Here is a 15,684-nt window from a genome sequence, read left to right as displayed (position 1 = left end):
TGGCTCATGCCTATAATCCCAACAATTGGGGAGGCTGAGGAAGTAGGATCACTTGAGCCCAGGAGTTTGTGACCAGCCTAGGAAACATAGCAAGACCCTGGTCTATTTAAAAAAAGAAAAGAAAAAAAAAAGGTTGAAGGGAACTCCTGCCTTGCCCCTTCTGCCAATTAAAAACACAAAAAGAAAGCACCATCTTCGAAAAACAGAACAGGCTGTCACCAGACACCTCAACAATCAGTGCCTTGATCTTAGACTTTCCAGCCTCCAGGACTTTGAGCAATACATTTTTATTGTTTATAAAGGTCCCAGTCTGTGGCATTTTGTTATAGCAGCTCAATTAGACTAAAACAGTGTGGTTGATATGATCATTATCATTATCATCATTAGTATCTGTCTCAGGGGACTTGGTCTGCCCTCCTATTGAGAAAGGGGGCAAAGATAGAGACTGAAGGGTCTGTTTTTTGTGGATAAACAGCAAATCTAAGAGAACTATTGAGTTCTTAATAGCTGATGTTTTCAAATCTATAAGGAATTTCACTGATAAAAATGTTTTCTACTCTTTGAGTATCAATTTTCTTCTAGCCATGTCTAAGAAAAATATAACAGATTCCTTCAATATCAACTGAATGTCCACCACATGATAAGCAGTTTTCTAGCCATGGGGATACGGTAGTGGACAACACAGACAAAAATGCCTTCCTTAGCGTATCTTGTTTTTTAATGAGACTGACAAAGAGAAAACTAAAATGCCATCAGTTATTGAAACGTGCTATGTAGAGTACTGCAGATAGAAAATATTTAAATAGTCAAAGAAAGTATCTCTGAAGAAAGGTGACATTTGAATGAAATGGGTTGGCAGGGAGCAATACAAATATTGGAGAAAACAATCAAGTCAAAGCAAGTGCAATGACCCTGGAACAGCAACAAGCTTAACCTATTTGAGGAATAGCAAGAAGGCCAGAATGGCTATAGCAGTGGTGGCAACAGACAGAATTTTTAATAGATATGGTTAAAAACTAGGTAGGGAAAATATCCTGTAAGGCCTTGTAGTCTTTAATAAAGAGTTTGGGTTTTATTCTAAAAATGATCACATATCATTGTAGGTTTCGAGGAGGCAAATGACAAGTTGTGATTTACATTTTAGAAAGGCCATTCAGATTATTGTGTAAAAAATCGCTGGATGCAGTGGCTCATGCTTGTAATCCTAGCACTTTGGGAGGCCAAGGCGGATGGATCACCTGAGGTCAGGAGTTCGAGACCAGCCTGGCCAACATGGCGAAACCCCCGTCTCTACTAAAAATACAAAAATTAGCCAGGTGTGGTGGCAGGTACCTGTAATCCCAGCTACTTGGGAGGCTGAGGCAGGAGAATTGCTTGAACCCAGGAGGTAGAGGTTGTAGTGAGCCGAGACTGTGCCACTGCACTCCAGCCTGGGTGACAGAGGGAGATTCTGGCTCAAAAAAAAAAAGACCATGTCAGGGCAAGAATGGAAGCAAGGAGAGCTATTGTGAGGCTACTATGTGGGCCACATGAGACATGAGCGTCACTTGGCTGAGGGTGGAGATGCAGATCATGGTAAATAGTCAGATTATGGATCTGTTTTGAAGGTAGAGCTGACCAAAGCTGTTGAAGGACTAGATCTGATGTGTCAGATAAAAAAAGGAATCAAAGATGAAATTTGTGTCTTTGGCCCAATTAATTGGCTAAGTGAATGGCAGTGCCATTGACTGAGATGGGAAAGATGAGGTAAGGTCTAGTTCAGTGGTGTCCAATCATTTTGCTTCCCTGGGCCACATTGGAAGAAGAATTGTCTTGGGCCACACATAAAATACAGTAACACTAACAATAGCTGATGACCTTTAAAAAAACACAAAATAATCTCATATGTTTTAATAAGGTTTATGAATTTGTGTTGGGCCGCACTCAAAGCTGTCCTGGGCGGGCTGCATGCCACCCACAGGCTATGGGTTGGACAAGCGTGGTCTAGTTTGATGGGGTATGGGTTATATTTGGACTTGTCAATTTAGATGCACAATAATCTAAGCCGTGATGTGGGGGTGCTCAGCAGAAATTTTAGAGAGGGAGGTTTATGTTTGGGTCTCAACAGGATCTAGATGATATTAAACAGAGAGAGTAGATAAGATCAATTAGGGAATGAAGTTCAAAGGCTGAGGTTAAGGACACTACAACATTTAGAGTTTAGCAAGAAGAGGTATAGTCAGCAAGGAATACTAAGAATGTTAAGCAAAGGATGTTATCCTGTAAGTCAAATAAAGAAAACGCATCCAGGAGGAGGGCATGATCAAATGGGTCAAGTGATCTGAGTCTTCTATAATCTTTAGATATCATGGAATAAACTTAATAACTGTTATCTGCATATATTTGCCTGGTAGTTTACAGCAGCATTTCTCAAATTGTGTTTGTTGATATTGAAGGAAATCAAAATATTTTACCCTAAAATATATTTCTTTGACATATTTTGAAATGGCTGCCACCTGGCCAGCAAATAGAAGTGGCCTTGCAAATCTGTCTTTTGTGGGGAAAATATGCATCTGTAGAGAATTTCCATTAATGCCGCCATGCCCCCTCCCCTTTCTATGCCTTTCTTGAATCCAGGAGAGGCTGAGTGTCTGACCGTTTTAAAAGTCTGAAAAGAAACATTTACCATCTATTCTCTCCAAGGGAGGTTTCATTTACATAACAAGGCCACCTTTGCTAGCCAAGCTTGTTACTTTCTCCCTCATCACCTGCTGATTTATCAACATAACCTGTTTCTGGCCACCCTCTGAGTCTGTATTCTTTACTGTGGCTCAGGATGTTGGGTCTTCATTCTTAAGGCTCCCATGTACACACATTAAATAAATTTGTATGCCTTTTCTTCTGTTAATCAATCTGCCTTATGTTAGTGATTTTTCAGTGAAGCTTTCAGTGGTCAAGAACCTATGGTTCCTGGAGTACAATAATTATATAGGATATTCTGCAAAAAAAGGAGTGCAGTGATCAATTATGTGACATGTTTCACTCAGAAATTCATGATCCACATTAGTGTATTTAAAGCTCTGAGAAATCCATAGAAAAGAAAACTTCTACCTTTTAAAAACAGGAATCCCCCAAATTGTTTTTTCCTAAAAATCAGATTGAGGATAACCTACAAGCAGGAAAATCCAACCATTTTAGGGGTACAATTCTGAATTTTTCCACAATCACATAACCACCACTGCAATCCCAATTGTTTTTAAGCCACAAATCATGCCATCTATCAATGGCTCTAGTTCCACTTTAAAAATGACTGCTGCCAGTTTACAGAGCACTTTCGGATGTATTTTTCCATTTAACTCTAATGTCAACCCTCTTGAGTTTGGAACCATTATTTCCAATGAGACAGATAAAGAAAGAGGCATAGAGAGGTAAAGAATCATCCCCACAATCACACAAAGCTACTCAGTGAAAGAGGTAGATTAAATGCAAACATTCAGATGAGTTAGATTTTCACTTGGTATAGTGGAAAGATAACACTGGATAAGACTATCAACAACCACAACTATTTATTGAGTCCTTCAACCATCAAGTAGGTGTTGTTGTTCTTGCCTTACAAATGAGAACATAGGAGTAAAGTGTCTAATCAGTTTGCTCAAGGGTAAAGAGAAATTGGTGGAGAAAGAATTCAAACGTAGGCCGGGCACGGTGACTCATGCCTATAATCCCAGCACTTTGGGAGGCCGAGGCAGGAGGGTCACTTCAGGTCAGGAGTTTGAGACCAGTTTGGTCAACACGGTGAAACCCTCTCTCTACTAAAAATACAAAAATTAGCTGGGCGTGGTGGGGGGCGCCTATAATCCCAGCTACTTGGTAGCCCAAGGCAGGAGAATCAGTTGAACCGAGAGGTGGAGTTTGCAGTGAGCCAAGATGGTGCCACTGCACTCCAATCTGAGCAACAGAACAAGACTAGTCAAGAAAGAAAAGAAAAGAAAAGAAAAGAAAAGAAAAGAAAAGGAAAGGAAAAAAGAGAAGAGAAGAGAAAAAAGAGAGAGGGAGGGAGAGAGGGAGGGAGATAGGGGAAGTAAGGAAGGGAGGGAGGAAGGAAGGAGGGAAAGAAAGAAAGAAAGAGAGAAAGAGAAAGAAAGAAAGAAAGAAAAATTCAAATCTAGAACTCTGACTCCAGAGCCTGAAATCCTAACTGCATGGGATTGTGCTGTCCAGTATGATAGCTACTAGTCATACTTGGCTATTTGAGCACTTGAAATGTGGCTACTCCAAACTGAGATGTGTGTAAGTGTAAAATACACACAGGATTTTGAAAGCTGTTTTTTTAAGTAAAATATCCAAGTTTTAAAATTACATGTTGAAATAATAGTTGGGATATATTTATAATATTAAAATTCACTTCACCTGTTTCTTTCTATGCTTTTTAATGTGGCTCCTAGAAAATTAAAAATTACATATATGTGGTTCGTATGCTGCTTCAAAAAGTAGAGGCTGTTCATGGTTTTCTTTCTTAGTGCTGTCAAGGTCAAGGCGCTTCCTGTTATTTCTCTATTCAAGGGTAGAAAACATCACCAGGGTGCATTGTTTTATTGGGCATTGGTTTATTTCCAGGGGGTGGAAACGGGATTCTTCCCCTAGGTCCCCAGCTGTTTGTAGTCATATTCTTTTACTCACACACAATGTTATTGCTTTTGCTTTTGGGAGATGTGTTTTATTTAAAATAGTGGCTAATCAGGGACTTGTTAACAGCATACACTAGAAGGTTTTTTGTCTGTTTTTTGTTTGTTTGTTTTCTGAGACAGAGTTTTGCTCTGGTTGCCCAGGCTGGAGTGCAATGGTGTAATCTTGGCTCACCCAACCTCTGCCTCCTGGGTTCAAGTGATTCTCCTGCCTCAGCCTCCCGGGTAGCTGGGATTACAGACATGAGCCACCATGCCTCGCCAATTTTGTATTTTTAGTAAAGACGGGGTTTCTCCATGTTGGTCAGGCTGGTCTCGAACTCCCAACCTCAGGTGATCTGCCCGCCTTGGCCTCCCAAAGCGCTGGGATTATAGGCGTAAGGCACTGCACTCGGCCTTGTTTTTTTTTTTTAACAAAACAATCACACAAAATGACCATGGAGAGTCAGTCCTGGGTTCCAGTTTCCAACTAACTGCATTTTCTTGCAGAGTGAGCCCGCACCACCACAGTGCCTGTATTCTATCAGACCCAGGTTACACATGGATCCTGTAATGCATAAAACAACTTAAAAAAAATCTCACGGGGCTACAAAGATCTTTTAAATACGTTAAAAGCTCTAAATGATTAGAACTGCCTAAGATAATGTTTCTCTTCCTGAAACCTGCTTTGTTTTAAACTCAAAACATTCCTTCAGTCCTTGGGCATTACTTTCTTGATTCTGAAAAGGGAGGAAGTCTTCATGAGTAGGAGTGTGCTTCTTTATCCTTATTATATACTATGTCCACTACCTCAAAATGGAGTGGTTCATTTTATTTGTATGATTTGGTAGCTAGCGACCTTGGTTCCATATTGGAATCACCTAGAGATACTTTGAAAAACACATATGCTTGAGCCTTGCCCTTAGAAATTCTGATTTAGTGAACACAAAGTATAACTCAGCCAACTGAGAACATGTGACATGCGGTCGAGGTTTAGAACTATTTATGAGGATAGCGAAACTAATGTTTTAGGCCCTGTAAAATTTACTTTAAAAAAAATCAGTTCATACCCAGGTACTTCCCCTCCACATCTCTGTTCAAACCTTTTTAATGAAATCCCACTGGCTTAGACACTATCCCTATGAAACCGCCTTTGCCAAAATCATAACTGAGAAATTACAGTGAAAGAGGTCTGACCTAACTGACACTACCCTGCTTCTAACATTCAAGGTGTCCATTCCCAGGTGTAGGCCAAACTAACTTTGGGAGGAACTTAGTTTATAGTTTAGCTTTGAAACAAAGAATATAACGGCGCTTTCCCCCAAACAAACCCCCTCCCTGCCTGGGGACTAGACTGCCTTTGCAGGACTAACAAATTAGCTACAAGATTAGAAGTTATGGTTAAGCAGTCATGAAACTGGAGGCTGCAAGATTCTAAACCTCCCCAAATGGCTCCTGGGAATAAAATCACTATTGTAAAACCTAAGATCAGTGCTTGAGATATTTTGCAGACCCTGCACTCAGTGGATCAGCTGGCACTACCCAGATCAATAAACAGGCTCATCTAGTCTTGTGGCCTCCACCCAGAAAGTGACTTAGTGCAAGAGGACAGTTTTGACTCTTTACGATTTCATCTCTGACCCCACCAATTATCACTCCTGACTCACTGGTCCCCTACCCACCAAATTAACCTTAAAAACACCAATCCTCGAGTTTTCGGGGAGATTGATTTGAGTAATAATAAAACTCTGGTCTCCCACACAGCCGGCTCTGCATGAATTACTCTTTCTCTATTGCAATTCCCCCGTCTTGATAAATCAGCCTGTCTAGGTAGTGAGCAAGGTGAACCTGTTGGGTGGTTGCACCTCCACCAAACTCCTATTAGGGTTACTGTTAGCATCACTCATTAGTCTGATGTTTATGTACAATGTGTGTGTGTTGCTTGTCTTACCAACTGGTCTATAATTCTTTATGGAGAGGAGTAGTATCTTTATATTTACCATGCACCATCCTAGCGCAGCACATTTCACATAATAGATACTCAATAAAGGATGTTTCAAAAGTACATATGTAGTTTGGATATCCACGAGACATTTATAAATGCAAAAATAAAGCAATGTATATAATTCATCAGACCCTTAGTTTATTTAATTTTTTTATTTTTTTATTTTTTCTGAGACGGAGTCTCGTTCTGTCACCCAGGCTGGAGTGCAGTGGCGCGATCTCGGCTCACTGCAAGCTCTGCCTCCCGGGTTCACGGCGTTCTCCTGCCTCAGCCTCTCTGAGTAGCTGGGACTACAGGCGCCCGCCACCACGCCCGGCTAATTTTTTGTATTTTTAGTAGAGACGGGGTTTCACCGTGGTCTCGATCTCCTGACCTGGTGATCCGCCCGCCTCGGCCTCCCAAAGTGCTGGGATTACAAGCGTGAGCCACCACTCCCGGCCAGATCCTTAGTTTATATTAGCAATGGGATAGACTAAAATATGGGTTAAAACACAATTATTTAATATGGTAGACATAAGAATTTAGGAAACTTATAGATTTCAAAGTGTTGTTTAGGAAATAGTCCAAATCAAAAACAGTCTTGGGAAATGCAACAGCATGGGGAAGTCATCTAGGCTTTATGGGAATCTTTCCACAGTATCTCTGCCTACTGGCATCCAGAATCATAGATGTATACTTGCCTGGCAGGGGAGATACCAAGATCACAGGATCATTAATGATTCCAGTGGTGAGAAATCAGTACCTGGCAGTAGAAGTCGGCACTTTATTGTGGGAAAGTCTGAATGGTTAGGAACCATGCGGGATATGAAGTCAAATCTGCCACCCCAAACCTTCAATCTTTGGTTTCAGGTTGTACTCTTAGGATCATCACAAAACAGATTGAATCTCTCCCCTCATAACAGTCCCATTAAATGATGTGCCACCCCAAACCTTCAATCTTTGGTTTCAGGTTGTACTCTTAGGATCATCACAAAACAGATTGAATCTCTTCCCTCATAACAGTCCCATTATATGATGTAAAGTCAACTATACTTGTGAGTCTTACTCCATGAACTCAGGTTTGCAAGAAATATAATTTTACTCAAGGGATGACTTTTAAATCACTGAAATCACACAGGATTCTCTTTCCTAACCCACTCCAGCCCAAAGGCACTGTCTCCCAATACCATCCCATTGGGGGTTAGGGCTTCAGCATGTAAATCTGGGGAGAAAACAAATATGCAGTCCATAATACTAGGTTCATAATGTGCTGTAACCCTTATTCCCTCAGCCTCTATCCCCATTCCACTGTATTATTTCAAAACAGACCTTACTTCCCATGGGACCATTAGAGCCTGAAGAAGAGATCTCTTCTGATGCATCATCATTTTTCCTGGCAGCACAAATATTCTGCTCTTCCTGCTAATGCTAATTGATACCAATTGAGCACTTACTATTTCCCTGGCTTTTTTTTTTCCTTTTTTTTTCCTGTAGAGATGAGATCTCACTATGTTGCCCAGGCTGGCCTCAAACTCCTTGGCTCCAGTGTCCTCCCACCTTGGCCTCCCAAAGTGCTGGGATTACAAAGTGAGTCACTGTGCCTGGCTGAGGTTTTGTTTTAAACTCTTTTTTTTTTTTTTTTTTGAGACGGAGTTTCACTCTTGTTGCCCATGCTGGAGTGCAATGGCACAATCTCGGCTCACCGCAACCTCCGCCTCCCAGGTTCAAGCAATTCTCCTGCCTCAGCCTCCCAAGTAGCTGGGATCACAGGCATGCACCACCACACCCGGCTAATTTTGTATTTTTAGTAGAGACGAGGTTTCTCCATGTTGAGGCTGGTCTCGAACTCCTGACTTCAGGTGATCTGCCCGCCTTGGCCTCCCAAAATGCTGGGATTACAGGCGTGAGCCACTGCGCCCAGCTGTTTTAAACAATTTACATTTACCAAGCCCTTTAATCGTGCAGGTATTATTATTATTCACATTATACGGACAAGAAAACTGAGACATAATTTACCCAAGGTCACACAGCTAGTGAGTAACTGGTAGGGAATATTCCAACCTAAGCATTCTTGATACTAGGATACAGTGCCTTAGTTACTCAACACTTAAACTGTACCACCTTAAAGACAATAACAAGAAGTGTGTGAAAATGTGGAAAGGCTTTGATGATGTTGGATGCGTTACAAACAGAAAGGCTTTTAAAGTAAACTTTTTATTCAATTATGACACACATACTGAAAGTGCATAAACGATGTTCAGTGAATTTTCATAAAGTGAACACACTGATGTAACCATTACCCACATCAAGGAACAGAAAACGGAGCCGGGCGTTGTGGCTCAGGCCTGTAAACCCAGCACTTTGGCAGGAGGATAACTTGAGGCCAGGAGTTGGAGACCAGCCTGAGCAACAGAGCGAAATCCTGTCTCAAAGGAAAAAACAAACAAACAAACAAAAAACAAAAACAATAACCAGACCACCCATCCCCATTTAGAATTTCCTTTTGTGCTAAGTTTCAAAACTCAAAATAAGCATTCACTTATTTTCTACAAACTGCATTCTATAGTCGATCTCAAACCTTGATTGAGATACATTTCCATTATAGTATACTCTTTCTAGAGCACTGATCTCAACATGTGGTGCCCAGCCAAGTAGCGTTAGACTTTCAAATTCAAGGATCCCAAGCTAGACCAGCAGAACAGGAATTCTGGGAGTGGAGCCCGGCAATTTGTTTTTTAGCAAGCCCCCAGGCTGATTCTGATGCATCTTGAGGTTGGAGAAGCATGGATGTTGTCAGTTGTAACAGTTGTTGTTTGTGATCACGTAGTAACTGTTAGATGAATACTAGGGTTTAAAAGTGTTACGCTTGTCTAATAGTGACAAGTTCTCATTACCCATTTGTTTCTGAAATACGCTGCAGGCAAATGCGTTTTCATTTTAAATAACCATGTTGTTGTTCCGGTCAAGGTTGCACTTTACAAGGAATAAGGAAGATAAAGCTGCCTCCTCCTATCCTAATCTCACTCCTCGCTCAGTCTGGAGTCCTCCAGTTTACCTACAAAGCCCCGCCCTAGACTGGCGGCAAATTCAACGCCCAGAGGCAGGAACAGGTGTCGGCCAATCAGAAGCCGGAGCAGGTGTCGGCCAATCAGAAGCCAGGCTTGAACCGCTCGCCCTTGTCCCGCCGGCGGAAGAGACTCTCCGCGGCCACGCCCCGCGCCCTCGAGTGCGAGCCAATCGTTGCTCGGCGCCTGAAGGGGCACTACCCAGGCGAGCCATTTAACATGGCGGAGGACGTCTCCTCAGCGGCCCCGAGCCCGCGGGGCTGTGCCGATGGTAGGGATGCAGACCCTACCGAGCAGCAGATGGCAGAAACAGAGGGAAACGACGAGGAGCAGTTCGAATGCCAGGAACTGCTCGAGTGCCAGGTGCAGGTGGGGGCCCCCGAGGAGGAGGAGGAGGAGGAGGACTCGGGTCTGGTGGCCGAGGCCGAGGCCGTGGCTGCCGGCTGGATGCTCGATTTCCTCTGCCTCTCTCTTTGCCGAGCTTTCCGCGACGGCCGCTCCGAGGACTTCCGCAGGACCCGCAACAGCGCAGAGGGTGAGGGCGGACCGCGTCCGGGCCGGGACTACGCGGGGGGCGGATGCGGGATCCGTGGTGCTCGGCAGAGGGCTGGTTCCCTACGTCGCCGAGGGAGGTCGGGAGAGAGGGGCTGCTGCGGCCAATTAGCTGGGAGTCCGAGGCTCCGGGCTGAACTTTGTTGGAATCCCGGTTCGCCCGTTGTCAGCACCTGAGTTTTTCTCAGATTGATTTCCTCTTCGATAAAATGAAAATAAGACCCTGTTTAGGTTTGATGCAAGCATTAAATGATTTAAAATGTATACAGTTCCACTCAACCCAGTATCTTTGTCTCTTTTGGCGCTTTCTACTCAGGTATGCCTGTAGCAATATTCAGCAGTCCCTGTGGCCTCCAGTGACCCCCCAGGCATCAGTGTTTTATGTTAATTTGTGAGCTATTTAACCTCTTTTGGCCTGCTGGCTCTACAGCAGTTAATTTTATTCTGTATAGGCTCAGAATAAAAGTAAATGTTGGCCACATGCCTGCAAGTCCCAGCTACTTGGGAGCCTGAGGTGGGAGGATCGCTTGAACCCAAGAGGCAGAGGTTGCAGTGAGTCGAGATCGTGCCACTACAGTCCTGCCTGGGTAACAGAGTGATACCCTGTATGAATAAATAAATGAATGAATGAAACTGTTAATGAAATCTGCTGCACACCGCCCCCATCCCAAGATGGGGGTCTCGCTGTCACCCAGGCTGGAGAGTGTAGTGGCGCCATCACAGCTCACTGCAGGCTCGACCTCCTCAGGCTCAGGTATCCTCCCGCTTCAGCTTCTGGAGTAGCTGGGTCTGCAGGCGTGCACCACCACCCGCAGCTGTTAAGTTACAGGCGTGAGCCACCGCGCCTGGCCTAGTGTAGCTTTTCGAAAAACAACAGAAAGATGTTCTGGTACTTCATTCATAGTTGGCGCTAAAATTACTGTGCAAGTATATATTTATAATACTGTAATTATGCTATTTAATAGAATTCTCAGAAAGACATTTTGACACATTTCATCTTCACCATAATCCTGTGAGTTAGGCAAATAATCTTAGTTTTAAGGTACTGATAGGTTAAAAGGGAGTGTTTCAGCCCCATGCTTTATCTTCCAGTTCAAGGATCTTTCCTCTATATTGCGGTTAACACTGGAGCCAGGGATAATTAACATTAAGTAGAAAATTAAATCCTGGAAGGAAGCTAGTTCCTCAGAAGTCTCTTAGAGTTCTCTTAGAGTTGGAGACATTGGTATGAGCTGTTCAGCTCATGTAGGTATAGATGACTTAGAAATATTTACATATGCATGTGTAGATAGGTTACTATACAAATATGTATTTCCTTACTCTGTCAGATAAAAGGGCACAGAAGCAACCTAACTCTAGTAACAATGAGTACACCTAGCACCCCCATCTTGTTTACAACTAAGTTTAAAGACCTCACTTGGCTTTATTGTGATTCTGGATTCAGGTAATACTTTATTCCATAAAATAAGTGCTCAATGAATTGAGCAGTTGGGGGTTGGCTTTATAGACAGTAATACTTAAGGAAGCTGAAACAGAACAAAAAGAAGATTGGTTATTTCACAGTTACTTGTAAGGCTGGGACAGGGAGACAGAACAGTAGATCCATGGGATGCAGAATGGATGTTGTGTTAGCAGGCATGAAAGCAACAGTAATTTCCTTGTACGTACGTCTACCTCAGAGCTCTTGAGTGGTTAGGCTCATTATCAATGAGCAATGGTATTTCGAAAGGAATCTTTTTTCCAAGCAGTAGATCTCAATAATGGGCTTAAAATATTCAGTAAACCATGGTGTAAACAGAGGCACTGTCATTTTGTTCCATTTCTAGAGCACAGGCAAAGTTGATATATCATTTTAAGGGCTTAAGATTTTCAGAATGAGAAATGGGCAATGGGTTTAACTTAAAGTCACCAGCAACATTAGTCCCTAACAAGAGAGTCAGCCTGTCCTTTGAAATATTGAAGTTAGGCATTGACTTCTCTCTGGCTATGAAAGTTCTCTATGACATCATCTTCTAATATGAGGCTGTTTCATCTACAACTAAAATCTGTTGTTGGCTGGATGCAGTGGCTCACACCTGTAATCCCAGCCCTTTGGAAGGCCAAGGCGGTTGGATCACTTGAGGTCAGGAGTTTGACACCAGCCTGGCCAACATGGGGAAACCCCATCTCTACTAAAAATACAAAAATTAGCTGGGCATTGTGGCACACGTCTGTAATCCTAGCTACCCAGCAGGCTGAGGCACAAGAATCGATCACTTGAACCTGGGAAGTAGAGGCTGCAGTGAGCCGAGGTCACGCCACTGCACTCCAACCTGGGTGACATGGCAAGATTGTCTCAAAAAGAAAACCAAAATCAGTTGTTTAGTGTAACCACCTTCATTTGTGATTGTAGCTAGATCTTCTCAATAACTTGTAGCTTTTACTTCAGCACTTGCTGCTTCACCTTGCACTTCTATGTCATAGAGATGGCTTCTTTCCTTAAACCTCATGAACCAGCAACCTCTGCTAGCTTCCAGCTTTTCTTTTGCAATTTTCTTACCTCTTTCAGCCTTCTTAGACTTGCTCTGGATTAGGCTGTGGCTTAAAGGAATGTTGTGGCTGGTTTGATTTTTTTTCTATCCAAGTCAAACTTTCTCCATATGAGCAATAGGCTCTTTTACTTTCTTATCATTTATGTGTTCAGTGGATTCGAACTTTTAATTTCCTTTAAGAACTTTTCCTTTGTATTAACAACTTGGCTGTTAGGCACAAGAGGCCTATGTTTCAGCCTATCATGGCATTTGACATCCTTTCCTCACTAAGCTTGATCATTTCTAGCTTTTGATTTAAAGTGAGAGACATGCAAGTCTTCCTTTCACTGAAACACTTGGAGGGCATGTAGAGTTACTCATTGGCCTAATTTCAATATTGTTGTGTTTCAGGAAATAAGGAGGCCTGAAGAGAGGGAGTAAGGGGAAGGGCTGGTCAGTGGAGCAGTTAGAACACACACAATATTTATGGAATAAGTTTGTGTCTTATATGGGCATGATTTGTGGTACTCCAGAACCTTTACAATAGTAACATCAGAGATTATTGACCACAGACCACCATACAGATACAATAATAATGAAAAAGTTTGAAATATTGCAAGAATTATCAAAATGTGACAGGTACAGTTACTGTTAGAAAAATGAGCCGGACGTGGTGGCTCATGCCTGTAATCGCAGCACTTTGGGAGGCTGAGGCGGGCGGATCCCGAGGTCAGGAGATCGAGACAATCCTGGCTAACATGGTGAAACCCCATCTCTACTAAAAAAAATACAAAAAAAATTAGCCAGGCGTGGTGGCGGGCGCCTGTAGTCCCAGCTGTGCGGGAGGCTGAGGCAGAAGAATGGCGTGAACCTGGGAGGCGGAGCTTGCAGTGAACAGAGATGCACCACTGCACTCCACCCTGGGCAACAAAGCCAGACTCCGTCTCAAAAAAAAAAAAAAAAAAAAAAAAATGGTGCCATTAGACTTGGCTCAAGCTGGGCTGCCGTAAACTTTCAATTTGTAAAAAAACATGCTATCTGCAAAGCACAATAAAATGAGGTATGTCAGCACCTATCCTTTGTGGTACTCATTAAAATTTTAATTAGTTACTTACATAACTTTTTGTTTAATTGTGTCTTCTCAGATTAAAACCTTCATGGGGGCAGAGACTGGCTGTCTTAAGTCATCACCTCCTAACACAGGCTGGCAGTAGATGTTCAGTAAATGTTGAATGGCTTGTGTTTAAATTCTGTATAAATTTTGTGCTCTCTCAAAATCCTGTTAAATTCTATTATGACTGTGTATGGTCCAGATAATCTCTGGTGTAGCATAAGATTATGTTAGAATTGAGGGAGGAAATTGGGTAAATATATATTTGTCTTACATGCCTAATTGCTACAGAACTGCTTTTCAGTTTGCTAGTTATTTAAGTTTTTTATATACACCAACCAAGCCCTGGGTTAAGTATAATGGTAGTAGTGGCACCTTCAGGTCTTAGGTTAGACATTATTTCCTCAGAGAAGCCTTCCCTGACACCTCCTCTGTGCAGAAGATAACTTAAACACACAGATTTCTTGTTATATGCTTCCGAAGCATTCTGTACTTGTCTTTTTAAAGTTTTCACCACATTTTTACTTCAGTAGTTCAATCGCTTGTCTCTCATTGCTATGTGGTAAAAAGCTCACTGTGGTCCAGGAGTATGGCTTACTTGGTATTGTATGTAGTCACTGCCTGACTCAACATCTGGGTGGGCATTCAAGTTTTGGGGAGGTTAAAATACAACTTTGTAAGCTAAACAGACTCACTTAACTGAAACCTTGATAGAAATAATATAAAATATTTTCTATTATATGAAATGTTTCTAGGTATAAGTTTCCAACCAATGATTTTACACATTTTATAATTTGTATCTAAATCTTTTCTGTTAATGTAGACTGCTACTTGTGAAAGAATTTTCAACAATTTTTATTCTACATGTGAAAGTTATATTTTGTAAGAAATGTCTTCATTGCTATTCTTTTTTTGTTCTGAATTTTAATCAGATCTTAAATGTACAACTCTAAATTTATGATAATTTTTACAATATGTTTGTAACCTATTACTGAACAAACCACACAGTGGCACTACTGGATCAAGTTTGATTTTAATAAAATTTACTTTTTTTCTTTTTTAGCTATTATTCATGGACTATCCAGTCTAACAGCTTACCAGTTGAGAACAATATACATATGTCAGTTTTTGACAAGAATTGCAGCAGGAAAAACCCTTGGTAAATATGTGTTTTTATTTTATATTGGAAATATTTCAATCTGTGTCTAAATGTAAGACAATGGGAAGAAACAGATGTTTCTGGGGGAAGTTTGCCTACAAGTGCCTGGTGCCTAGGGGTGTGTGGGGTGTGTGTGTGTATGTGTGTACACATACAGTCATATCTAAAGCAAGTAAAAGAAATATAGTCCCTGTCATCTTAGAACATTGGTTCTCAAACTTTAGCCTGCTCCAGAATTACTTAAAGGACTTATTAAAAAAAAAAAAAACATAGTGCTGAGTCTCCCTAACTCTAATGAGTTTCCGATTCAGTAGGATGGGTATGGGGCTCTGAAATGTACATTTCTAATAAATTCCCAGGTGATTCTGATGCTACTGTTGGGGAATTGTGTTTCATTGACTCTATTTGGTAACTTTGTGGTGACTCCAATCATACACACTCTGTTTTTTATTGGCAACTATTATATTTGAAACCTTTTATTTGAACTTGATGCCAGCACTTATTTATGTAAGAAGTACAGTTTATAGCTGTAATCTCTCTCCCTTGTCTCTGTAGTTCCATTTTAGATTGTAATGGGCAAGGCTGATTCAGTTTATCAGTAATGACTGGTATTTACAACATGGTCATTTTTTTTTTTTTTTTTTTTTTGAGAAGGAGTCT

General features: G+C 41.7%; 1 protein-coding gene across 2 annotated transcripts in view; it reads left to right on the top strand.

The window, feature by feature from the left end:
- Positions 1-9,884: 9,884 nt before the first annotated feature.
- Positions 9,885-15,684, top strand: part of TERF1 (telomeric repeat binding factor 1) — a 40,124-nt gene continuing 34,324 nt past the window's right edge. Inside the window, exons 1-2 of one of the 2 annotated variants that reach the window (XM_030795112.1) lie at positions 9,885-10,227; positions 14,929-15,024. In XM_030795112.1, coding sequence (XP_030650972.1) covers positions 9,912-10,227; positions 14,929-15,024 — 412 coding nt within the window. In that variant the 5' untranslated portion in view covers positions 9,885-9,911. The remainder of the gene's footprint in view (positions 10,228-14,928; positions 15,025-15,684) is intronic. The other variant, XM_030795113.1, reaches the window with a different exon arrangement.

The sequence above is a fragment of the Nomascus leucogenys genome, chromosome 16, assembly GCF_006542625.1.
Source record: "Nomascus leucogenys isolate Asia chromosome 16, Asia_NLE_v1, whole genome shotgun sequence".
Classification (NCBI taxonomy): Eukaryota; Metazoa; Chordata; class Mammalia; order Primates; family Hylobatidae; genus Nomascus; species Nomascus leucogenys.
This window is presented reverse-complemented; position numbering and strand designations above follow the sequence as displayed.